Source organism: Portunus trituberculatus, chromosome 35 (assembly GCF_017591435.1).
Source record: "Portunus trituberculatus isolate SZX2019 chromosome 35, ASM1759143v1, whole genome shotgun sequence".
NCBI lineage: Eukaryota > Metazoa > Arthropoda > Malacostraca > Decapoda > Portunidae > Portunus > Portunus trituberculatus.
In genome coordinates, this window is record NC_059289.1 from 5,581,197 (window position 1) to 5,607,603 (window position 26,407).

Consider the following 26,407-nt stretch of genomic DNA (forward strand, 5'->3'; position numbering starts at 1 on the left):
ACTCATGCATTGCTCTCACACAAAATGTGATTTTAATCCCATAGTGTAGAGTATTTTAGATTAATAATTAAAATATAATTACTTCCTCATTATATATTAATCTAAGGAAATGTAAATAATACACACTTAGAAATATGTTCTAACAATTTTCTTAGAAATTCCATGCTTTTTATGGTATATATATATTTTCATCATATTATTTTGGCGGAGATCCATATCACATCAGCTGGCCTATGTTAACTTTCGGTCATGTTATTCTCAATTTAGTGTCTGGGGTTTTGCTATTTACAAAGTTTTGTTTAAAGCCTTAACTGAATGGAGAACAGTGATAACACTTGAATTACTTGTGTTTTACGGTAGATGATGATTGAAGACCTTAATTCCTCAACTATGTTATGGCATGTACTACTTCAAGAATTCTGGCCTTATCGAGTAGAGTCGTTATTGATCAAAAGTATAGGAACATAGCTATATTTTTCCAGCTCTTATATTTGCCTATATACCTACTTCTTAAAGATATGAATCATAAATGTCTTTAAATGCTTTTATTTGAATTATATGTTATTCCGTGGATGTGCATTATGAGTTATAGATGTGATGTATATATAGATAAAGATAATTGTAATCGGAGATCTTTAGATGTTCGTGATGTAGCGAGAGCTAAGTAGCAGGCAGCGGTTTTCGCGATATTGTAAAAGTAGCTATAGTAGCAATAGTAGTTTCAGCTGGCTAAGGTAGCGGAAATAGCTTTAGCGGTTTCAAAGATATGGTAGCGGCGCTCTCTTAAAGTTGACTTATTTCACATGTGCACTTAAGTCATAAATAGAGTGGCTATCAGGAACATTAATTTAATCTTGTCATGATGAGCCCACTCATCACCAGTCACGTCGCGATATGTCCTGCTTCAGATTGCACGCAGCAGGTATGTTATTCTTCCCTGGTTTTCCATCATGCTTACTTAACAGCAAGCTTTGCTTGCTCATGTGGTAGGACAAAGTTATGAGGCACTATCATATTAATCAATAAGTCCATCTCTCTCTCTCTCTCTCTCTCTCTCTCTCTCTCTAAGATATTCTTCATTCCATCAGCTAACAAGAAGCATAAGTACCAAATCATATAAAGACATTACCGCTTCATGTCTGCCGAGGTACTCGGGCCTCCATTCACCCATTCTTTTGTTCAAGATCAGTGTTAAGTTCATTACGTCAGTAGATGTGTTAATTGCCATATACTAGTGAAGGAATGTAGGACGCTTTTATTCTTAATGTATTGTTTATCTTGTACTTTTGTTAGTGGAATTATTACTTTCTACATAATGTAAGTACATAGATGCTATCATTTGTCTTTTATAGTTGATGTAGCTGCAAATTAACATTGATCATCTGATTTCAGTCAAGATTCACCTTAGGTGTACTTCAAAAGTGTAAAGAATCGTATAGGTGTTAATAGTGTTCGTTGCGCATTCCGCTGCCAGAGCTGTGCCTTGGCCGGCCTTCCTCCTCGCCTGGGTGAGATTCTGAGTTTAAGGACTACACTCACGTTCCTTGGTTCCTGCATTCCCCGCATCCTGGCGCTGCCACTACCTGAAATGAACAGGCCACTACATGGAATGAACAGGTCAGTCATTATAGTGTTAGATGCAAACGAATTTCATTAATGAGCAGGTTATTTAATTAAGGACCGTTCAACTCATTGATCTGTTTCAGAACGAACCGCACTCACCAACCTTTAGTTTCTTGCACGTGATCAGGGTTCACAGGAATATAAAGCAATGTTAGATGTCTAATTATTACAATGGAATGCACGACAAATATTGTATTTAAAATTGAGTATTAAATTGAACACGAGCAGGAATTTATAACAAACCACGGTCATTCCAGACGAGCGAACTACCATTAGAAGCTTCGTGAAAACCTGATGACGATTCTTACAAATAATAAGAGTATTTACACACACACACACACACACACACACACACAGAGAGAGAGAGAGAGAAAATGGTATAGACGTGAACCAAGCCATGTTGATAGGATTACGTACGCTTAATACTAACACAAATGCCTTGAGGATTGTGGTGTGACCACCTACATAGTTCAAGGAGGTATGAGAAGCATCGGGAAGGAAGGGGAGAATGGACGGGACAAGAGGGACTGGACGGGAAGGGAAGCCGGGAGGGAACTGAGGGCGGGATATGGAGGGGAAGAGGAAGAAAGATAGACCTATGATATGCGTGCTCTAGCGGCCAATGAAAGTTGCTAGGAAGAAAAGATAACAGATACCAGTTTTCTTAGGAACAGTTTAGGTAGGAAAACTGCTTCCTCAAGTAAAGAGCCGACTGTAATTAGCCCTATGACTACAATTAATTAACCAGTTCTGACCCTACCCTCCATCACTCCCCCCATAACATGTATACATGCCACTCGTGTGTGTGTAATATATATATATATATATATATATATATATATATATATATATATATATATATATATATATATATATATATATATATATATATATATATATATATATATATATATATATATATATATATATATATATATATATATATATATATATATATATATATATATATATATATATATATATATATATATATATATATATATATATATATATATATATATATATATATATATATATATATATATATATATATATATATATATATATATATATATATATATATATATATATATATATATATATATATATATATATATATATATATATATATATATATATATATATATATATATATATATATATATATATATAGGTTTCAGAAAAAAATGCCAGGATTTTTATCTCCATTTATTAAAAAACTAATAATGACAAAAGAACAAACTGTAGTGCTATCAAAAGCAAACTTGATGGCAATTTATCCCTTGTCTAAGTAAACTTCTTGAAGTTCATGTTTTCATTATGAGTGCCGCGTCGGTTTGAAGCATGCTTTAAGGCGTACACAGAAATTCTTACCAACTTTCTGGCATGTCTCTTGGGTCACACTGGTTGTGTATGCCTTCACATTTTGCTTTAATTCAGTGAGTGTTGATGGTTTGTTGGCACATACTTCAGCCTTGGCAGCTCCCCAGAACCAAAAATCAGGAGGACTGAGGTCAGGGACATGCCAGAAAGTTGGTGAGAATTTCTGTGTACGCCTTAAAACATGCTTCAACCGACGCGGCACTCATTGAAAACATGAACTTCAAGAAGTTCACTTAGACAAGGGATAAATTGCCATCGAGTTTGCTTTTGATAGCACTACAGTTTGTTCTTTTGTCATTATTAGTTTTTGAATAAATAGAGATAAAAATCCTGGCATTTTTTCTGAAACATCCTGTATGAATACTCAACTGTAACTGCATGATATGCTTTATAGAGTATGCCTGTACATACAAGTAACTTTAACTTATCCAATACATGCAAGTAAAGTTTAAATACAGTCCCGAGTGAGCTAGTATGATAAACTATATTGCATTCAGTCCCTGTAGCACTGATCGATTGTAGTACGGTAGCACTCTCACATCCCATCTTATTAACCCTTATACTAAGTCCTTCCTCTACTCTCGCGGGATGCCTAGTGGGCGTGGTGAAGGGCGGCTGTGGCGCTGAATCAAACTGTTAAAGGAGTTGATACCCACCCGTACTGTTAAATATTGATGCGGTGGACTGAGCTAGCTAGGTAAGGATTCTGCACAGTCAGCTATTTCCTCACTACTACTACTACTACTACTACTACTACCACAATTACTACTATTACTACTACCACCACCACAATTACTTCTACTACTACTACTACTACTACTACTACTACTACTACTGCTTCTATATTATGAATAATCTAAAACTATTAATGATGTCTTTATTTACAGATGAAAAAAAAAAAAAAAAAAACATTAAAGTCGTCAACAATGCGACGTCACCTGCCTGGCTGACTTGTGGGTTGGGGGCATTTGTCTTGCTTCCGTAATTTTGTTTACCATTTCTGCCTCATTCCCTTGACTGTGACCCTTCGTTCGTGGCGCAGATTAAGAAGATGGAAGCATGGACCAGTCAGCACCGTCAGCTCTCATGTGGAAGGTAAAGGAAAGTTAAAATAAGGATATTAGATGACGGCCGGTGAGTCGAGGGTGGTTGTGGAAGGAATCGCAAGGTGGAATGGACTTTGTTTACTGGATTATCACGAAGATAGGACGAGGTGGAGTATAAGTGATAAAAAAGAAAGAAAGAAGGAATAGCTGTAGTGTAAGAATAAAGGGTATTACTGCAGAGTTTCACCATAATCAGCTACGTGTTATTTACCCACCTCATGAGATAGACCTGATTACGAATAATTTGAACCCCATGTATACTAAGTGCAACCTTTTTGAATGGCGACACAATTTTTTTTTTATTTAAGCGTGTGTTGGTGATAAGCCGTGACACTAGCCTCCCTCATCAAACCCTGCCACACACTGATGGTGTCATGCGCTCGCGGCGGCTCGGCGGGCGCCGTGACATACCATTGTCTGAGCATACGCTTAATTGTTTATGCTGATTGGTTCTGTTCTTTGAAACTGAAGCGGCGGCCAATGAAAAAAAAAAAATATATTTCCACCAATCACGACGGCCCTTGAGGTTAGGTTTAGTTAGGTTAGATTAGGTTTAGTTAGGTTAGGTTAGGTTAGATTAGGTTTAGTTAGGTTAGATTAGGTTGGGTTAGGTTAGGTTAGCTTAAGTTAGGTTTAGTTAGGTTAGATTAGGTTTAGTTAGGTTAGGTTAGATTAGGTTTAATTAGGTTAGATTAGGTTTAGCTAGGTTAGGTTTAGTTACGTTAGGTTAGGTTAGGTTAAATTAGGTTCTTTTCTGGAGGTAACTAATTTTTCTGGTAGATTTCAGCTTGTTTTTAATGAATTTACCAGTTGTTTTCTGATGCAAATCATAATATGTTTCGGGGCTGTATAAAAAAAAATTGGTTGATTTGCACCAAAAACAAGTGGTATTATAATTAAAAGCAAGCCGAAATCTACCAGAAAAAAATAGTTTCGTCCAGAAAGGGCAAGGTGGTGAATATCTGTAGGTTTACCAAATAGAGGAAAGAATATTAGGTAAATTTGCAGTTTCAACCAATATATCCTATCTTGTGTTTATTTTTCCCTTTGTCTAACAAGATTGGGGACCTGGGAAAGCGGGGTTTTAGGGTGGGGAAACCAAGGTAAAAGTACAGAACCACTGCTCTCTCCCTTTCCCCTTCCCTCCCCCCAACAAGCTTGGGAGACTGTGGGGAATCGGGGGTTTTGGGTGGGAGCCAAAAGATGCGAGATGTGGCAATCCAGAAAATCTAAGGACAAAAACCTAACCTAACCAGAGGGGGGGGGCTGTGCCCCCCCAGATCCCTCCAACAACACTAACCTAACCCTAACATAAACCAAACCTAACCTAGGGGAGGGATACACCCCTCTGGACCCTCCCTACAGCCCTACAACACTAACCTAACCCTAACATGAACCTAACCTAATGTAACCTAACCTAACCGGGCGGGCTGCACCCCCCGGGACCCCCCTGCAACACTAACCTAACCCTAACATAAACCTAACCTACCATATCCTTGCTTTGGAGCAGCTTCCCTCCCCCCACACCGGTTCTCTTATAGCTTCACACAATATGCCCTACCTCTACCAATACCCCTCCTCACAATACCTTAACGAAAGGATGAAGGTCCTGGCTGGTCCTCTTCTCGATTGTACACTGACTTGCATCGCAGGAGCGATGATTTCCCAGTAATCAAATTCGCAACCTTTACAACTAGTGTCACTGGTGGCCATGGCTGAACTGCACACACAGATGTCTCAGTGCACCTGTCTGCCCAGCTGTGCCCCGCCTACGAATACATATAGCAAATTCCCATTGGCGCAGCTCGTGCTGTTAAGAGGTGGTGGCACGTCATTGGACAAAAGAACTATAGACACAATAAGAATCCTATTCAGCAGTTACCCAGCTATAAACAAATGCAAGTCAATGTACTGCTCATTTCCGAGTGTGATGGAGCTCCGTGGCTTGCTGCAGCTTGCTGGACTTAGAGAAAACTCGCTGAACACCGCACATTTGAAGGCTTGTGGTGAAATTATTACTAATTTCCGATAGGGTAAAATGGGGTTAGAAATGCTCGTAGAAGTGTGATGTAGACCGTGAGAATGTGTATAGTTACGTGTGGTGTATTGGTTGAAACTGCAATAATACCGAATATTAGTATGAGAGAATGAAGGAATTGAATATTGTCATCAATCCACCTCCACAGACAGACGCAGCAGCCCCGAGGGGTTCCCGCGGTCCCGGTCTGGCCTGTTGCAAGACATAGCCACCTCAGGATAGGATCATCCAGCAGAATGTAACCAGCTGACTTACCAATATGCTGCTGCCACCACCTCAAAGGCCATACAACAACAATAAAAAAATATCTTCGTTTATTAGGTGAGTTTTTGTTTTATTTTTATTGGGTTGTGGAGAATTGGGGTCTCGCTGAGTCTCTCTCTCTCTCTCTCTCTCTCTCTCTCTCTCTCTCTCTCTCTCTCTATTGATACCAATTAAATGGCATATGACTTCAATTTGTTTCGGTAAATTTTTACAATAACATGAACAGCTCACTTTGGGATGAAATAATTTTTTTATGGTAGATTTTGATCTGTCTTGAATGAATATGCACTTCGTTTCCATTGCAAATCTGTAGTTTTTTTTATCCTCTTCCCCCCCGGTTCTTACGGAAACACGATTTTGCGGTGAAACGAACCAACTCTTTCTTTTTTATGTTAAATTTAGACCTGTTTTTAATAAATATACACTTTGTTTTTGAGGCGAAAGTTTTTTTTCATATAACCCCCTTCCTCCCCCCCGTCTGTTGTGGATATACGAGTTCTCGGTAAAACTAAGTATTTTTTTTTTTTCTGGTATATTTTTACCGGTTTTCAATGAATATATACGAACCTAACCTAAACAAAAAACCTAACCCAACCCAATAACCGTCATAATATATCATGCTTGCACAGATTATATATCATACGCACACACAAACCCACACACCAAAACAGCATTCTTCAGTGCCCGCCTGTCCATGGCACGTGGTGGTGCGTTGCCTCCCGCCGTTGACATAGCAGTGAGTTTAATCTTGAAAAAAGTGAATAAATAACAATTTGTGACAGGTCTGTATGGGTTCAAATTGATCAGAAGAACAAGGTCTTTAAGATGAGAAGGGTAACGAAAGCCAACTTGCTGTTCATGCTAATGTAAAATACATGTAATACCTTTGTTTCACCATTCCAGTGAAATTAACACTTGTACTATATAATCATGGTCTGTATATTTTTTGTAGGGATCACACATCACCTTCGTAGGAAGCTTTTAAAATAGACGCAGCTGTTTTATTAACCAAAGCAAGAAGCAGTCTCAGGAAATATTTCTTCCTTGTGTCAATAATGCCAAACACTGAATCTGTTTAGTCTATTCTTTCAAATTGGAGGGTTTAATCTTACTTGCCATGCAGTTTTACTTAATTGATTTCAGACTGAGAAAGTTTGACTTGTGCCATTTATGCCAGTTGTGCAATGTGATGTATATACTACATACATGTTTTTAAGTCACTTGGCACTGGCTGTATATAACTGATGATCCTTTCCAGAGCTGAGCATGATTTTAATTTTTTCAGGTTTAACTTGCAACTTTGTGACCAACTTTTTTTTCTTGGTGTGACTCCACTAAATTGCAAACTAAACTTAGTGAGATAACAGAAACATGCTTTTATAGGGTAGAGAAATACTTGAAATGGACTTTGTAACATCGCACAGCTGTAATAACGTAAAAATGTACATTAACACATTAAAATTGTATAAAAATCCAATTGGAATGATGAACTAAAACTGGAATATTGCATGCAGGTGAGTATTCCCAGTCAGCGAGGCATTGTGGATTTTATGTAGCAAGTCTGATAGCCTGCATTTACATAATTTTTCATGTAATTCTGCCCTCCACCAAACCCACTAGCCATGGATCTTGAGGTTAAAGATTGCTTTCATTTGAGTGTTTCTGTGCAACCATTTAATGAGTGCACCAAATGCATTAGAGTTCTGTACATATGTTTGCCATGCATTTGTGTCGTCTATACTGCTGTCTTGTATTCCCACTCATTATGTTCACTATTACCATTGAAAGATGTGTGCATGTATATATTTATGTCTATTATGCTCAAATATCTATGTATATTTACTATAAATCATGACTGTTACATCATACTCTAATGTATTACACCATAGTTGTGTACACATCCACAGATCAAGATATGTGTCTCCTCTCACCCACCTGAAAGTGATGACTGACATGGCAGCAGGACCCACGTATGCACACACTACATTTGTGTGAGTGTTACATCATACGCAAATGTTGTTCCCTCAGGATCTTAAGTTAATTCTTTTTTTGTTCCTCCATTTTTCTCTGATTTCCTCTTGCTGCATCACATCCATTATTAAATCAGGCTGTCACAATTTTCTCTCTCTCTCTCTCTCTCTCTCTCTCTCTCTCTCTCTCTCTCTCTCTCTCTCTCTCTCTCATAGTGACCTGTCTCTATATCTACTTTTATCCAACTTTTCCTTAAATATCTCTTCACTAAAGTCATTCCACCAATCATACTCTTATCCATGTCATTTGTTAATATCTTATATGTTTAAGTAAATAACCCATTTATGGGTTTTCTGGGATCAGGGTGTCTTGTATAACCACTCCCAGGTCTTTCTCTTCATTCCTCTTCATTATAATCTCTTCTCCCATTTTGTATTCCCATATAGGTCTTCTATTACTTTTACCCATTTCCATCATATGACATTTCTTAGTAGTATTAAATTCTAATTTTCACTTTTGGTGCTCCCAGATCTTGTCAGTATTTTCTCTGAAATTTTGTACAGTCCTCATTGCTCTTTATTTCTCTCAATAGTTTCATATCATCTGTAAACAAATTCATGTAGCTACTGAAACCCTCTTGTATATCATTAATATATATTTGGAACATTATTGGTGCCAGCACTAGTACACCACTAGTTATTGTTCTCCAACTTGATGAGATGTCCCTTAGCACAGTCCTAATTTCTCTTTCTGTTAAGTAGTCCTTCATCTAGCTTAAAATACTTTCTTGTATTCCTCCTATGTGTTCCATCTTTCATAAGAGTCTTTATGTGGTACTCTATCAAATGCCTTTTTGATATCCCAATATGCTGTGTCAACCCATGCATCACTTTCTTGTACCTCCTCTATTACTCTTATATAGAAAAATTGTACTCTTCACATGTTTAGGAGAATCCCCCCTCACACAGCTCTATTAGATAGGATGGAATCAAAAGCTTTTTGTCTCATTAATTCCCCTCCTCTGACTGACTATCTTTAGTGTCTTTTTCACCACTGGCATGTTGCATCTCTTGCTATCTTTTACTGCTATTTTCATGCTATCTGTTCTTTTAATCATGCTAACTGCATGCCTCTCCTCCTCTTGCAGCCTCCCTGCACAAGGCTTTCTTCTTCCTCTCATCCCTATTCTGACCAACTCTCTAATGCAAGAGTTAACCAGTACTCTCAATCATTCATAACTTTCTCTAGTAAACTCTGGAACACCCTACCTGCTTCTGTATTTCCATCTTCCTACAGCTTTATTTCTTTTTAAGAGGGAAGTTTTCCTATGACTTTTAAGAGGGAAGTTTCAAGACATTTGTCCGTTTCCTTTGGCTGACTCTGACCTGCAAGGGAACTGGTAATTGGTGTTTTTTTTTTTTTCTCCTTGGCCAGTTTCCCTTCTTACATGAAAAAAAGTTATACACAATTTCCTTTTCTAAAACCAAATTGGGAGTTATTTATAATTTAATTTTTCTCCAAATATTCCATCTATTTTTCCTTGATTTGAATTTTGTAGATATTTCCCACAACACAAGTCAGTGACACTGGTCTATAATTTGGGGGCTTGGTCTTTTTTCCTCCAATGTATATAGGCACTATATTTGCTCTTTTCCACTCCCTTTGTACACTCTTTTCCATCAAAGAGCTGTTAATCATATAACAAATTGGTTCCACCAGCTATTCTTTACATTCCCACTGTCCATCCTGACACTATCCAGCCTCATTGCTTTTTTAAGATCCTCTTTCTCTAATAATTTGCTAATTATCTGTTTTTTGCGCCACAGCATTCCTTAATTCTTCCTGCATCGCTTCATTGTTTAGTTCTATAGAATCTCCTTCATTAAATACATATCTAAAGCTCACATTGATAAGTTCACTCACTTTTTCTGTTGTTTCATATATCGTATTTCCTTGATTAACTTATTGATGGTTTCTCTGTTCAGCATTTTTCCTTTTATATATTTGTAAAAAAAAGTTTGGGTTCCTCTTCACATCTCTACTACATTTGTTTTTCAAACTTTCTTTTCTCCCTTTTTTATTGTAACATTAATTTTGTGCCTCTTTATATTGTTTCCTTATATATTGTCTTCATTTTGTTACTTCTTTAATTTCTTCCTAGCTTTGGTATATCTAGCATTGTACCTTTGTACCTTACTCTGTGTACAGGAACATACCTCTTCACCCCTTCCTTGTACTTTTCTAGGAATATTTCATACTTGTTCTGTGTGGAGGAGGTGGTAGATGATTCACTCCTGGCAAGATCTCGTAGCACTAGTTCTGGACCAGTTCTGGTCTGGGTCAGTTCAAGGGGTGCTGTGAACTTCCCATTAAAGCTAGTTGAGAACTTACTGAACATTTCCCCTTTGTGTCTCAAAATTCAAGGGAACAGTCACTGCCTGCCCTCTAAAGATGGCTTTCCTTCTTCACACAAAACTACAAGCACTTACTACATACACACCCCTCACTTAAAGTTTAGAAAAATGGCAACTCCAACTCCCACCTTGGAGTCTTCTTCTGGGGAGGGTACCATAAACATCCCCAGGTCAGACTGCTCTCCTGGTATCAACCATAAATTCCTTGAAACCCCCATTAACTTTTCTTTGTTAATTTATGTAACATTTGCAGTCTTAGATCTAATTTTCAATATGTAGAATACCACCTCTCTTCTAACGAATCTTATTTTTTCCTCGTTGAAACACAGGTGTCTGAGGCAACTGATGGTAGCCCCTTCTCTGTTCCCTCCTACCATCTCTATCCTCATTTGTATTCCAAAGCTGGGTGTTGCATCTATGTGCGCAATTCCTCTGACTATTAGAAATTCTTTGACAATTTAACTTCTAAAGTGGAGCACATTTTCTCTCTCCATCCTTTTGCAGAGATCTCCATACAATCTCACATCCTATATCTTCAATCCCTCCTCAAGGTCCCCCAAAACAGAGGTGCCTCTGGCATTTTGCCTCTGCCAGTTAGGTGGGCCTGAAGAGGTAGTATGCTGATTTTCCCGGGAATGAATACTGTTTCCCTGTCAGAGACCCATCTCTTTTGTGCTGAGTGCATAATGGAGGTGTACATTCCTCTCTCTTTTTTTTTCAACCTGAACCTTCCAAACCTTGGTTTAAGACAGCCTGTTCTCATGTTATACATGATAGAAAGGTTTCCCACAAAAGATATTTGAGCCTTGCCCAGAATCATGCCAAGTCCTTTCTTCAACTTGCCAAACACTTCTTCAGTAAATGAAAATGTCAAAATCTTTCAAAATCCAACTCCCTTCAGACTTCTGACATCTGGCCAAAATTATTTCCAATAACTTTACTTCTTAATTATTTCCTCCTTTATTTAATCCTGATGGCACTACAGTAAAACCTTGCTTGACGAACGTCTCTAAGGACGAACAATTCGGGAGACAACCAAAAAATTTGTCAATATATCGACCCATGGGACGAACGATATTTCGGGGGAGGAAAGTGGTTAAATGGCTCGCCGGCAGGCGAGCCGTTTGTCTGATAGCCAACCCAGCTATCACACAACAACAAAACAAAACATAAGCACAAAAGAAAATAGAAACAGGAACATACGCAAAATATTACATAACATAATCTCCGTGCCACCACGATTTTCTCCTGTTTTTCCTGGGCATGGTGATGTTACCGGCGCGCTCTACTGTAGCTTCCTCGGCGTTATCCTCTCTGCTATAAGGGGCCCCACATAGTGGCGCTGACTTGTGACGCTACACACCTGTTGTGTAGCTCTGGCACGCTGCGCACATCCAAAGTCCTCTCTCATGACTGTCTTCTCGGATCTTGTCCGTCTTCCTCCCCATCCTCCTCTCCTTCATTCCATCATGCCATCAACGTCCAGTTTCTCAAGTAAATAACCTTTTCTTTTTTATTCATTTTATTATCATTTTGATAGCATTTAGGTAAGTAAAACAATTTAGGCTTTCTATAATTATTTTGTTCATGTCATGCATACATTAAAGGTCTATTTTGAATGGGTGTTATGGACAAAAGTATGATTTTTTTTTTTTTTTTTTTGGTCTGGAATGGTATTTCAATACATTCTTGTGGGAAAAATTGATTCAGGGACGAACAAATCGGGTGACGAACAGGATTTAGGAACGAATTATGGTCGTGAGCTGAGGTTTTACTGTACTACCAACACATCTGTTTCTAAAGCTGAACTCTTCTTTCAAACCTATGCTACTTTGGATGATTCTGGGCTTGTCCATCCCTATTCTATTCTCTCTGACTTATTTCATGCCTTCAATTGAAATTCTTCGCAACAATGTTTTCCATTCCTTCACTTCCCTAAACATTCAGAAAGTTTATGGACCTGATGGGGTCCCTCCTATCGTTCTCAAAAACTGCTTCTGTGCTTGCACCTTGCCTGGCCAAACTCTTCCAATGCTTCATATCAACTTCTTTCCTTCTTGCTTGAAGTTTGCCTACATTCATCCTGTTTCCTGAAAAGGGTGATCCTTCTAATCCCTCAAACTACCGCCCTATAGCTTTAATCTCTAGTTCGTCTAAAGATTTTTAATCTATCCTCAATAGGAAGATTCTTAAACATCTGTCACTTCACAATCTTCTATCTGATTGCCAGTATGGCTTCTGTCAAGGCTGCTCTACTGATGACTTGGGTTTCCTTACTGAGTCTTGATCATCTTTTAGAGATTTTGGGGAAACTTTTGCTGTTGCCTAAGGACTTACACATATCAAAAGCTTTTGATATAGTCTGGCACAAAGTTTTGATCTCAAAACTATCCTCCTGCAGTTTCTATCCTTTTCTTTGCATCTTTATCTCAAGTTTCCTCTTCAACTGTTCTATTGCTGCTGTGGTAGATAGCCACTGTTCTTCTAAATCTATTAATAGTGGTGTTTCTCAAAGTTCTATCCTGTCACTCTCTTCCTATTATCCATTAATGGTCATCTAAACCAAACTTCTTCCCCTTATCCACTCCTATGCTGATGATACCACTCAGTGCTTTTTTTCCATGTCTTTTCAGAGACAAACAATCCTTCAGAAAGTTAACAGTTCCTGCAGGGACAACACAAAATGCCTGAAATCTTTTTAAGATTTCTGATTGGGGCAGAGAAAACTTAGTAGTGCTCAATGCGTCTCTACAACTGAATTCTATCAACTATCAACTTGACACAACCTTCCAGACAATTATTCCCTCTTCTTCAATGGTGCTCAACTTTCCCCCTCTTCTGCACTGAATATCCTCAGTCATAATCTCATAATCTAAAGTGGAAACTTCACATCTCATTTCTTGCTAAAACAACTTCTATGGAGTTAGGCGTTCTAAGGCGTCTCCGCCAGTTTTTCTCACCCTCCCAACTGCTAACTCTACAATGGGCTTATCCGCCCATGTATGGAGTACTTTTTGCATGTATGACCGGGGTTCCACACTCACAGAGTTTTATCAGATAGGATAGAATCAAAAGCTGCTTGTCTTATCAATTCTCCTCCTCAGACTTCAGCCTCTTTCTCATCACCAGAATGTTGCTTCTTTTGTTATCATCTAATGCTATTTTCATGCTAACTGCTATTCTAATCTTGCCAACTGCATGCCTCCCGTCCTCCAGCAGCCTTGCTGCACTAGGTTCTCTTCCTCCTCTTACCCTTACTCTGTCCAACTCTTAATAGAGAGAGTTAACTAGTACTCTCAAGCATTCATACCTTTCTCCAGTAAACTCTGGAACCCCTTACCTGCTTCTATATTTCCAACGTCCTATGACTTGACTGCATTTTAAGAGGGAGGTTTCAGAATATTTATCCCTTTATTTTGGCTAACTCTCTCAGAACTGAAAGGGATTACGTGAACCCCACGAGTGAAACAGTAATTACATGAACTTACTGAAAATTTCAGTGATTTCATGAAATCACTGGTTACACTACTTCCCTGTAATATATATATACCACATCTAGTCTTTTTTGCAATATATAATCTCTCTCTTCCAGTACTCCTGATATTAATCTATGTGTGTGTGTGTGTGTGTGTGTGTGTGTGTGTGTGTGTGTGTGTGTGTGTGTGTGTGTGTGTGTGTGTGTGTGTGTGTATTTACCTAGTTGTAGTTTTACAGGGCCTGGGCTTTACGCTGGTGTGGCCCCATCTCCACTTATCCAATTTTTCTTTAAAGCTATGCACACTCTTTGCTGACACCACTTCCTCACTCAAACTGTTCCAAGTCTCAACACATCTTTGTGGGAAACTATATTTTTAACATCTCTCAGACATCTTCCCTTCCTCAGTTTTTTACTATGCGATCTCGTGCTTCGAATGTCATATTCTTCTCTCAGGATCAGTTTTCTCATTATCCACTTGATCTATTCCGTTAATCAATTTATAAACTTGTATCAGATCCCCTCTCTCCCTTCTCTGTTCCAGGGTTGGTAGATCCATAGCCTTTAGTCTCTCCTCATATGTCATCCCTTCAAATTCTGGAACCATTCTTGTAGCCATTTTTTGTAGTCTCCAACTTCCTTATGTGTTTCTTTTATGGGGTCCACACAACTCCTGCATATTCCAATCTGGGTCTTATTATAGTACGTATGTATCAATTTCTTCATCATTTCTTTGTCCATGTAGTGAAATTCTAATCATATATTCCTTAGCAAATTATATGTCTCTGAAAATTCTATCAATATGGCTTATCAGTTGATTGTTTTCTTCCATAGTCACACTCCCAAGTCCTTTTCCTTTTTTACTTTCTCTAGTTCTACTCCATCTCCCATCTTATAGATTCCCACTGGTCACCGTCTTTCACTCTTTCCCATTTCCATGACATGGCTTTTGTCCTCATTGAATTCCATCTCCCACTTTTTACTTAATTTCCAGATCTTATTTAGGTCTTCCTGCAGTATTACACACTCCTCTTTTTGCTTTATAACTCTGCACAGTTTTGCATCGTCCACAAACAGATTTATGTAGCTGTTCACTCCCTCTGGCATGTCGTTTATATATATGAGAAAAAGTATTGGCACCAATATATCTTTAACTACCGTCCTTATTTCTCTCCCCCTCAAATAATTTTCCATCCATTCTCTCCCCCTCAAATAATTTTCCATCCATCTCAATGTGCTTCCTTTTTTTTTTTTTTTTGTGTGTGTGTGTGTGTGTGTGTCAATTTTTATAAATTCAGTGTATTCATATACAGTGGAGACTCAATACTTGAACTTGATTAGTTCCAAATGGCTGTTTGAGTATCGAAAAGTTTGACTACTGATACCTATAAATCAGGTAATTTGTTCTAAAAATTTCAGTAAATTGATTTTTTTTTAAATTTTGATTCCTACATACCGTAAGTGAAAGCAGGGTGATGGATAATATTGAAGAAGAAGGGAGAAGGGTGTGGAGGAGGAGGAGGTCATCTGAGGACGAGTCGCCATCCATGAAAACGTGTACAGGTAACTCTTGATTTACGCGATAGATGCATTCCAAGAGGCATTGTGTATATCAAAATTCACGTAAAACAAACATGTAATTCTCATAAGAAACAATAGATAATAGGGGGGATGTGAGATGTGGTCCAAAAAAATTTGTACAGAATACTCTATTTATTTGGCTAAATTAACATGTTTTATTATTTACCATTCTAAATACTAGAAGTGTATTTAAAGTAAAGGGAAAAGCAAGAAATAATGAGAAAGCAAAAAAAAAAGAATACGTAAACAACACTCACTGTGTCACTGCCTTCACCACAGTCAATCACAATCATCTTCTGAGCTTAACCACTTTATCAAAAATAACCCCACATGCAGAAGATGAAGGACGTTTTGGGGCCATCTTGGTGAATTATAGGCAGATTGAAGAGATTCCGTCTGTACTCAGTGCTGGTAGACAGCAAATGAGGCACGAGAAGAGCGGAGCTCCCACCTATTGGCCAGCTGCGGAACTCTCTGGCGCTCAGTTTGAAAATGCGGTTGGGCCAAATCGCGTATATAACAAAAAAGCGTAAATCGAGTTACCCGTAGTAACTTTTCTTCTGGCGTGATTCCTGTGAACCCACTAGTGGACGGCTGTGGCTCACTCAACACTCACTATTTTATAGATTCCTTATTTTCACCAGTAATAAATCTCTTTGGTGCCATTATAAGTTTCTAAATGAAAAACTACGTAGAGGGCAGAAGAATGTTATTTTCTCAACTGTGGAGATTATGGAGCTGATATACTGGAATACCAGTATCAGAACAGGCCAATAACAGCGGGGGGAAGGGAGAGACCAGTGCTTTGTTTACAACCATGTGTGCAGTCGTTTTATTACCAGATATTTTCACCTCTAAGTTTCTAAATGAAAAACTACAAACAGAATGCAGGAGGATGTTATTCTGCTGACCGCAGTAGCACAGTTGGCAGAGGGATAGAGGGAGAGGTCAGGAAGCCATTGTTTACAACCATGTGTGTGGACATTTGACTACCAGGTATTTATTCGAGTATTAAATCAAACTTTTGTGTTTAATAAACTTAGACATTTGAGTATTGAGTCTCCACTATATTTACTTTTTATTCCAGTACTCCTGATATTAATCTGTATGCGTGTGTAATTTTTTAAAAATTCAATGTATTCATATAGTTACTTTCTATAAGTTGCATCATTCTTTTGCAGGCGTTTGTCTCCTACAGCCAGCACACACCCTGTCTGCTGGTGCTAATGGTCAGGGTTCCTCCTGCCTGATACCAAGACTGTTGGAGTCTGCCTCTGGGAGAGGCAGTGAAGGGTATTTTTGGGACCCTTGTTGAGTGCTATTACTGCTGCTATCTACTATCTTGTGGGAGCTTTGGTAGCCCAACAAACATCACATGGCCATGTGGTGATTTCTTATATACCACCACCAAATTATTGCATGAAGTGAATGAAATAAATTCACTTTTAAAGAAATTCTATAAATTGATTAAAATTTTTCTATAAATTGATTCACTTAAATTTTTATTTTATATGAGCATTAAAGTAGAAAGTATAAATAGTACAAACAAAATTTTAATTAACCACTCCTTTCCCTGAAGGGAAGAAAAGCCAGGACTGAACATGAAAGTTTGGGTAAATTATTCCTTGCCCTGAAGAGGAATAAAAAGCCAGGATTAACCCCAAAAATGCACCAAGTTCAAGGTAAAACTTGCACATTGGTTCTCCCCAGTATTTGCTCATAGTGAACACATTACTTGTACACATGGATGGGAACCTATTGCAAGTTTCACCTTAATACTTGGTGTCAGTTTTTTTTATTTATCCTGGCTTTTTTTTTTTTTTTCCCCTTTGGGGCAAGGAATGGTTTACCAACATTTTTAATGAATATTTTTATAGCTTGTAAGTATATTTCACAATTTGTCAGATTTATTGATAATTATACATTATATTGAATTTTCCTGTATTTGTACAGTAATATCAGGTTGATTTGATCATTAAAGGTGGTGTGGCAAAAAGAGCTGTTTGCCATCATCATCTGTGTTTCTGCAGCTGTGGTGAGCAGTCGGAGGTCCTACCCTTAGCACCTGCAGCATCACGTCTGTCGGGGTGTGTGGCAAACATGGAGGACAGCCCTGGCCTTGCTGTAGTAGTTGGTGTGATTGATGGGTGTGCTGGGTTGCAGGATGCCTTCACCTGCCGCAGGTTCAGAGGCATGTGGCGATTCACCCAGGGACACATCGTGGCTATTCTGGCTCCAGTGTCAGCAGCCTCATTCCCCATTACTCCAACATGGCTAGATATCCAGTTGAGTCTCACCTGCTGTCCCTGTGCAGTGGAACTCTAATGCTCAGGATGGCAGTGATGAGCCTGGACAATTGTCACCTGAATGTGCTTGCTGGAGTCCTGGAGTCTGTGCAGCACTACAGTGGCTTCCTGGTAGTGGCGAGCATGCGCCAGGGCAAGCTGGATGGCCACCAACTCAGTTCCGCCGATGATAGTTGCAGCATCTGTCTTGCCACTGTCAGGCTTGGCATCCCGAGCCATGGCCATGAGGGCATGCTGCTGCAGCTCCACAGTGGACCAGTGTGCCTTCTCCATGGCAGAGAAGGCACTGTAGTCTGCTAGACAACATACCGCCTGTACATAGTATGGGCACAGGACAGAGCAGAAAGTACCCACCGTGAGTCGTGTCATGCCCCACATCACGTTTAGCCTGGCCTGCATCCTCTCTCCCTCAGGTAGGCAGTGTGGGCTGTGAAGGACAGTTGCTTTTCAACCCACACCTCGAGGTACTGGTAGGCTCTGATCCAGGCAAGCACTATTCCCTGGATGTGGAGCTGCCAGGCTGGGTTTGGTGCCTTCATCATGGCCTTAGACTTCTTGGCTGAGAGATCTTGAATCTCAGCTCCTCAAATTTCCTGCTGATGGTATCAAGCACCTGTTGTGGTGACAAGGGTGAGGTTGTTCTCATAGCTCAGCAAGGAGGTGTCCTTAACCCTTAAATTGCGCAATTATGATTTCAGGACAGCTGCAGGGTGCGCAAAAAATGGCAAAAAATCAACTTGCTTGAAAACTATCTTTGATCTTATGAAACTCAAAGGAGACAAGTAGAGCACTGAAAAGTGAAACAAAAAATGAAAAAAATACATTGTGTGGCAGTGATGGCTGGCTGAAGTTCTTTGAGAAGTGTCTGATCAGCTGACATCTCTCCCTCACTCAGCTCATCTGTTGATTCTTCTCCTATACGTCCACTTTCGTTTTCCTGTTCTTTCTGCCAATGTGGATCATCAGAAAGTGATGAGTGATTCCTCAGAATCTTCAATCAATGGTAAAAATTTTTTATGGTGTCAATGGCATATTACACGCTTTGCCGGGCAGCGAGGAAGCGGCAGCGCGCTCATGACCTTGAGAGGCAGGAGGGCGTTTACGGCATCTCTTGGGCTTTCTCACAGCACCAGAAGTTGATTGCTATAAATAATCTACATCATCAGGGCCTAGTGCAAGCTTTTTTTTTTACTATCTCCTTTTTACGACATCTTCTGCCTCCCCCATGGCCATGAATGTGGGAGCCAGGAGGCTGGCCAGCATCGCAAGATGATGAATTACCACCTTCCATGACTGCCTAAGGCTGACTGAGATAAATGCCTATATGGAGCAAAAGAGGGATGATGTTGCCACATGATATTCATTGGATTTTACGGTGGCTGTGCGGGAACTTTTTAAATGCAGCTCAGAAAACCTGTCATCTTAAGATGTCTGGCGCAGTTTACGGGTTAAGGAAAGGCACGGCTGTAAACTGCTCTATCAGCAGGTTGAATGGGGGAGGAGGCTCCATCAGCTGTACTATGGATGGCAGCAGTCAAGTCCCTCTCCTGCAAGTATAGGTCATCAGGTAGCTGGTATGCAGCCCATCACTTATCTAGGGAGGTTTTAAACTTGGCCCAGTCTGTTCTCCTGATGTTCAAACATAGTGGCAGATGGGACAGTGCTGGGGGGAGCCACTGGGTGGGTGGTTTAGGCGGGGCGCACCTACCATGTAAAGCCGTCAGCGAGGGTGCTCTACCACCAAAGTGAGATCGAGCCTTCCCCCCTGGTTGTGGGTGGCCTCATCTGTGTTGAGGAGTTGGATGTCAGGACGTTATCGAGCAGCATGGCAAGATGGCAGCCCTCTTGTTGGCTGGGGGATGATGACTGCAGGACAGGATGGTGGGCATTGAGGTTGCCCACCACAAAGAAGCTGGTGTGGGAGGCAAGGGTGAGAAGTTCTGCCTCCAAACTCCTGGAGATTTTTTTTTTTTTTTTTACGGTAAGGCCTATAGCACCTGTAGGCACACTTGGAAAGTATATGGGAAGCGCTGTTCAGCTTCCGCCCATTAGTGGCGCAGGTAATTTTATTTATAGTGGTACCCATATTAGGGCTCATATCACCGCCCAAGCTCATCTTGAGTGTAACCACCTAGAATCTGGGTATCATGGTGATATGTAGGTAACTTTAAACCACTCAACAGATGGCAAAGTGTTTTAAGGCTGTACATGGTGGGATTCGAACCTACGCGTGGACGTCTGCCCGATCTCACGCTCACCACCTTATCCACTATGCCACCGCCTCCCTATTGCTACACAATAGGAACAGGAGACCTCCCACTTGCAGTTCAAATGCCAGGACCTCCATGCTGTTCCCACTGTACACAGGAGCGGCAACTCTGCAATGAGGGTGGCACTCCTCGCCAGAACCACACAGCTGCGGATGCCCTCTGTGGCAACGTGTTGAGTGTAAAACCCACCACCCACCACTCGAAGTTGGCAGGTGTTAAGGTCTCCTGTAGGATATTCTCAAATACTGCCTGTATCACCTAATGCTTCTTAGGCTGCATGTCCTGCACATTCCAATGCAGAACCGAGCCTTCTAAAGTCCACAGGCTGGTCCCCTTGGGTAATGTCCTCAGTAAATCACCACTCCATATTGGTGGTGGTAGTCAGCTGGGTGGAAGGAATGCAGGTGTGGGTCCCTTGGGTTGGATGGAGGCTGACAGCCATATTCAGAGATGGCAGTGGCTGTTTTTTTTTTTTACAGGAGCATACCCAGATTCTTGAGCTTGTCAGGAGCGTTGTCTGGGCTAGTGAGCATCCATGCCATAACGTATTTGGTCACCACCCTTGTCTTCACACTGAGAGTGACAGGCACGTCATGGAGTTGTTCACTTGGCCATTTTACGTTATATGGAATTTTATACAGTGTGCTGATCATTGCACCAAAATTCTGCTGCCAATTCCTTTCTGCCATGACACTTGCTTCACTGAACTCTTGAGCCTTGCTGGATGGTTGTCAGTTGGTGTTTTATCTGAGTGAGGAAGGAATCTTCCATCACTGACTGCAGTGAAGGAGTTGAGCCACCCCAGAAGGGACAGAGAGAGAGAGAGAAAGACTTGCTGATCTTCACAAACTTTAGTGAGGAAGGAGCATCTTTCACTTACACCCCTAGAAGAATGGAGAAAACTTTTTCTAGTAAAAGTCCTGTAGTTTGCTTGCTGTCTGTCAGTCTTACCACAACCTGGAAAGGGAAAGGAGGAAATTTCATGTTCACTAACCTGGAAGTTAAAACTGGCATTGTATCTGTCACTGTCTGTTGGATCATTATCTCCCTAACTCCTTGTTTCCTAAGAATATCTAACTACTAATTATTGTGCTAAGTGTGGATGTTTGCTATGTTAATGTTAATCTTGTCACTTTCTCAGTCTGAATGCATGATAGGACTTAAAAATTCCTCAATCTCTTACTAACTCAACATTGATTGCAAAGAACTCATTTGAGATCATGAGATCTAAGGTAAGGAATTGACATTCACCCTCCTTCCTTCTGCTACTCCTGCACTCCCTCACTGTAAAGGGTAACTCTTGTCAGGCCCAAGGGAATAGCAGCTTTTGGGAATTGCAGTAGAGATTCTTGGCATGTTGGTGGGAGTCATCTAGGGAAGTTGTGATGAAATGCCTCACCCATGCCTGCAAGGATAACAGATGATTAATTGCTTGAAATGAAAATAATAAATGTCAAAAAATTATTTGTATGAAATAGGCTTGGTGATTAACATCCTTGAAGGCTGATAAAAGACAAGGAAACATAGAACGTCAAAAAATATTAGATTCTTATCGAATGTTTTATTGATTCCTTACTGATGCCTAAGAGAGAATATTGAAAGACAAGTGATAGAAGGGAAATGACAAGGGGAAATCTGCAAGTGGCTACATTGAATGAATTCTAACAGAAAAAAGGATGGAGGTTCTTTGGATGAAATGTTTGATACTCCCTCATGCAAGGAATGGGAATTGAAAGACAAGAACTATAGCAGGAGCATACCAGATATAGGAAATTTGAAAGACAAGACATGGCATGCTTTGAGACTTATTATTCCCTCGCCACACTCAATGAAGGGAAACCAAAAGATGCAGCATAATAGGAGGATGTTCAGTAAAGGATAAGTATGAAAGTATACTGTAATAGGAATTTTTTTTTTCCCATCAGGTGAAAATAGCTAATACAGCATGAAATTGTATAAAACAAACGAAAAACAGTAGTGAAAAGGTTAATTCAAAATTAGTTGATACATGTAAATGTCTGTAATTTTCATCCCAGTTGCCTGCTGGTCACCCTGCCAGCCTCCCCCATTACAGAGCAGCTCAGAGCTCATAGATCGATCTTTGGGTTGGACTGAGATCACAACACACTCCACACACCAGGAAAGTAAGGTCACAAACCCTCGAGTTACATCCCATATCTTGCTGCTAGGTGAACAGGGGCTACACAGAGGCTTGCCCATTTGCCTCGTCCCGCCTGGGACTCAAATCCGGGGTCCCCTAGTTATGAGCCGAGTGTGCTAACCACTACTTTATGCAGTGTGCTTGTGTGTGCGTTTGTGTGTGTGTACACATGTGCTTGTGTGCATGTGCGCACGTGTATGTGCACTTACAGGTCTATTTAATTACACCATATTTTTTAGAGAAACTCACTAAATAAGCGGCAACAGTAAGGATTGATATAACGCAACGTAACGAATAAAGAAAATAACATATTAGTTAACTAGCCAACTGCCAGTTTGCACTAAGGACAAACCGAAGTGGAAAAGAGGCACACTAATCTCTCTCATTCACTCACACGTACTGTACATCATGTCTAAAACATCACTTCAGTTCTTATGACAAGCTTACTTTTTCACCTGGCATGCAACAACTACACCTAGCCAGCTTATTCATGCCTCAACTGCTAAGCTAAATTACCTCACAGTAAAACACAAGAGACAAGCATGGATGGAGGTCACCGAGAAGCTGAATAGCGTGTTCCCTTGTGTTCGACGATCAAGAGAGCAAGTGGAAAAGAAGTGGCAAAATCTCCTATCAAAGGGGAAGCGTGCACTTTCAGCAAGAAAGCAGTAGCACCATAGAACTGGTAATTATATTAATTTTTACAATAATGGTTCCTTAATTAAAATATGTTTACCCTAGTAATTACCTTAAAGAACTTAAATAAACTTGGTATTGGGGAGGGTGGAATTGAAATTGTGGGGGTAAAAATCAAGTACTGTAATAATGATCTATAGGTTTAGAAACGTGGAATAAGTTAAATAAGTCCATATTTACATGAAATGTGCATTCTTCCCCACTTGAATGTTATATGATCAAATTATGAGGTATTTGAAATTCAGTTGCTGTATTCTCTATGAGGTGAAGGACACTTTTCTAGACAATAGGTTAGGTTAGGCTAGTTCCTTCAGCAATAAGAGATGCATTAATGAATCTAGGGAAACTTATAAGGATGGCTAAGAGTGACTTTTTTGTGTTGCATCACAATAGAACCATTAATGCATCTCTTATTGTTGTATATCATTATGATGTGAAAATAAACCTTTACCGTCTTTTGAAAAAACATTACTTGTGAATTTGGTATGAAGCATACAAACTTTGTCAACATGATCTAATAAAACTGTAGCACTATTATACCTTCCAACAAGACTTCTACATTTTTCATTTTTACTCAGGTGGTGGTCCTTCACAGAAGACTACTGCTGGAGATGACACCTTGACAGACCTGATTGCCGACATTGTGGGACCCGACAATGTCTGTATTACAGGGGTTACACTGGATGGTCCTGCTGATGCAAGTTTGATTGGACTAGCTGACACTAACAGGTATTAATGAAATCTTTGTGTTTCTCATTATAATTCTTTTTTTTAATTTACTGTCTTTATTTGTATCAGCAATTTTTAATATTGTCATTACAAAAATATTATAGGAAGTGGCTATTCTTACGGCACTGTAATCCTTCCTACCTTGGTTATTTTTGCAACACTCGCTTTATGTCTGGAATGCTTCGTCTTGCTTATACGTAAACGTGTCACAAAGGCAGGTTATGCTATGTAGAGTAGGGAAGGGCTGGGTAGATTGCATTGTGTAGGTTAGATTAGATTAGGTTTTACCAGTGAAATCGATTGACAACTCTAACATGGCAGACGCCCGTTTTAACAACCCAAGCTAATCTACCTATCCTAATTCAATGTAACCTACCTTCGTGACACGTTCAAGTATGAGCAAAACGAGATATTCCAGATGTAAAGCGAGTATCGTAAAAATAGCCACACGGGGAAGGCATTGTGGCATCGTAAGAATAGCCATTTCTAATGTTATGATTGCTCTTTTTAATGGTTGTCATTTTGTAGGAAACTTATATTGCCCAAAGATGATGCAAGTTATGCTTTAACAAAGCCATCATTTGCTTCGTCTCAGATTGGATTATGAGGTGACAATGGAGTTGACAGAAGATGATCCAGTCATGAACTCCGCTCCTCAAGCTCTGCCACAACCTCCTCAATGTAATGTAGGTTCAGCTAGTGTAGCTCTTCCTATTGAATTGTCCACATTGGCAAGCAGAGGGCCTCCTTCTCAACCACCCATGAACCCTGTATTTGAAGCAGGACTTCACAGTGAGCAGCATGCAGAGGCAGTGAGGAAAGTGCTGCATCAAATGGAAGAAGCTTACAGGGCTCAAACAATTGCTTAGCAGAACATTGCCAAATACTTTTCTAAAGATTAAGCAAGTGTGGTTGAGAAAATAAAAAGCTGCAATAGTATTATGCTTTTAACTATCCAGATTTCCCCATCCCTTTCTCATATCCATCCACTTACATGTGAAACAGCTGGTGAATGTGTGCTCCAAACTGCATGCATCAATCTTCTTGGCTGTTGAAAAGAATAAGATGGAAGCATTAAAAGTGGAAATTCTTTCTCTCTCTCTCTCTCTCTCTCTCTCTCTCTCTCTCTCTCTCTCTCTCTCTCTGTGTGACACTGATCGATCCGAAGAACCAAACAAGTTCTTTGTTCAGCAATGTTATAGAATTTAAACTTGTAAAGAAAAGTGTACATTATATAATAATGTAGACTTCATGGTTTATGAGAAAAATAAATACATAAAAAGGTAACTTCATACTACTGATGACAAATCCAATTGTCAATTTCAACACTGAATCAAAATACTACTTACTTAAAGTGAATGTTCACAATGTAATCCCTGAATCTGAGACCGTCTCTGGCTCGTCCAGGCTGCATTGGCTCATCATGACCAATGGCATGTTGTATTTCTTCCTCCACCACTGGTCCATCTTGCACAGGTATATCCAAATTTCTTTCCTTGCACAAGTTATGCAGTGCAGCACAGGCCATGATGATCTTGCAAGTTTTCTTAGGATTGACTCTAATCTCTTGGTGTAGAACATTAATGCCACGTTCCACAACACACCTGGTCTGCTTGTGTGCCCTAAAAGAACATTAACCATAATGATGTAAGTAAAAATTGGGTAAATTTACAGTTTAAGACAATATTTCCTATCTCTACCCACACTCCTCCAAAACTCCCAGCAAGCTTGGGGGCCTGTGGGGAATCTTGGGTTATGGGTGGGGAAGGCAAATTTAGGTAATTTTGACCCCAAAAGTTTACGGGAATTTTTTTAAATACCCTAAAAAATACCATTTTTTTTAATTACCCTAAAAATCTCTACATATAGGGATATTTTACCTACAATATTGTATTTTGCCTAAACTAGCCAGGGGGCTGCGTCCCCCAGACCCCCTAAAGTAACCAATCCTAACCTACACCTATTCTAACCAGGGAGGCACTGCCCCCCCGGACACCCCTGAACTAACCAAACCTAAACTACACCTTTTCTAGCCTCAGGGTGGCTATAACCACCTAGTATCTATTGGCTTAAACTGTAATAGAACCAAAATTTATACGTTAATACCCTAGTCAGAGCTAAATTGAACCTTAGCAGTAAATATGCAATATAGAATGGTGAATGTGCTCTTTAACTTTTTCAACTTGTTGGGTTAGGCACCAATGTTATATACATAAGACTAACCTGTTATATGCTTCCTGTGCAGCAGTTTGTGGCTGGAGGTAAGGAGTCAGTAGAAAGCGTTGGCACAGATACCCACTGTCTCCAAGAAGGTAACAGCCAGCAGGTACAATTCCTCTCTCAAACCTGATTTTAAGGCCGCTTTCACTAAATATCCTGGCATCATGAGT

At 39.8% G+C, this 26,407-nt stretch overlaps 1 protein-coding gene and 3 long non-coding RNA genes across 8 annotated transcripts in view; 2 read left to right on the forward strand and 2 right to left on the reverse strand.

Annotated features, from left to right (window-relative positions):
• Positions 1 to 133: 133 nt before the first annotated feature.
• LOC123512931 lies at positions 134 to 16,283 on the reverse strand. The gene is made up of 2 exons (XR_006677221.1): positions 16,113 to 16,283; positions 134 to 1,583 (listed from the first exon to the last, which is right to left on the reverse strand). It is a non-coding gene; the product is annotated as an uncharacterized LOC123512931 (long non-coding RNA).
• On the forward strand, positions 1,481 to 3,703 carry LOC123512932. Its single transcript, XR_006677222.1, has 2 exons — positions 1,481 to 1,617; positions 3,603 to 3,703. It is a non-coding gene; the product is annotated as an uncharacterized LOC123512932 (long non-coding RNA).
• On the forward strand, positions 3,895 to 24,956 carry LOC123512930. Of its 4 annotated transcripts, none has more exons than XR_006677218.1 (7): positions 3,895 to 4,101; positions 6,299 to 6,471; positions 8,322 to 8,405; positions 17,037 to 17,241; positions 23,116 to 23,277; positions 23,867 to 24,017; positions 24,613 to 24,956. It is a non-coding gene; the product is annotated as an uncharacterized LOC123512930 (long non-coding RNA). The 4 variants fall into 4 exon arrangements; XR_006677217.1 differs by having other exon boundaries at positions 17,037 to 17,148; XR_006677219.1 differs by having other exon boundaries at positions 3,932 to 4,101; positions 8,304 to 8,405; positions 17,037 to 17,148.
• LOC123512929 (putative nuclease HARBI1) overlaps positions 21,171 to 26,407 on the reverse strand; it is a 6,824-nt gene continuing 1,587 nt past the window's right edge. For both annotated transcript variants that reach the window (XM_045269611.1, XM_045269610.1), the window contains exons 2-6: positions 26,241 to 26,407; positions 25,367 to 25,639; positions 25,012 to 25,065; positions 21,683 to 21,836; positions 21,171 to 21,388 (exon numbers count right to left, since the gene is read on the reverse strand). The exon at positions 26,241 to 26,407 is cut by the window's right edge. In XM_045269611.1, the coding sequence (XP_045125546.1) occupies positions 25,053 to 25,065; positions 25,367 to 25,639; positions 26,241 to 26,407 (453 nt within the window). In that variant the 3' untranslated portion in view covers positions 21,171 to 21,388; positions 21,683 to 21,836; positions 25,012 to 25,052. The remainder of the gene's footprint in view (positions 21,389 to 21,682; positions 21,837 to 25,011; positions 25,066 to 25,366; positions 25,640 to 26,240) is intronic.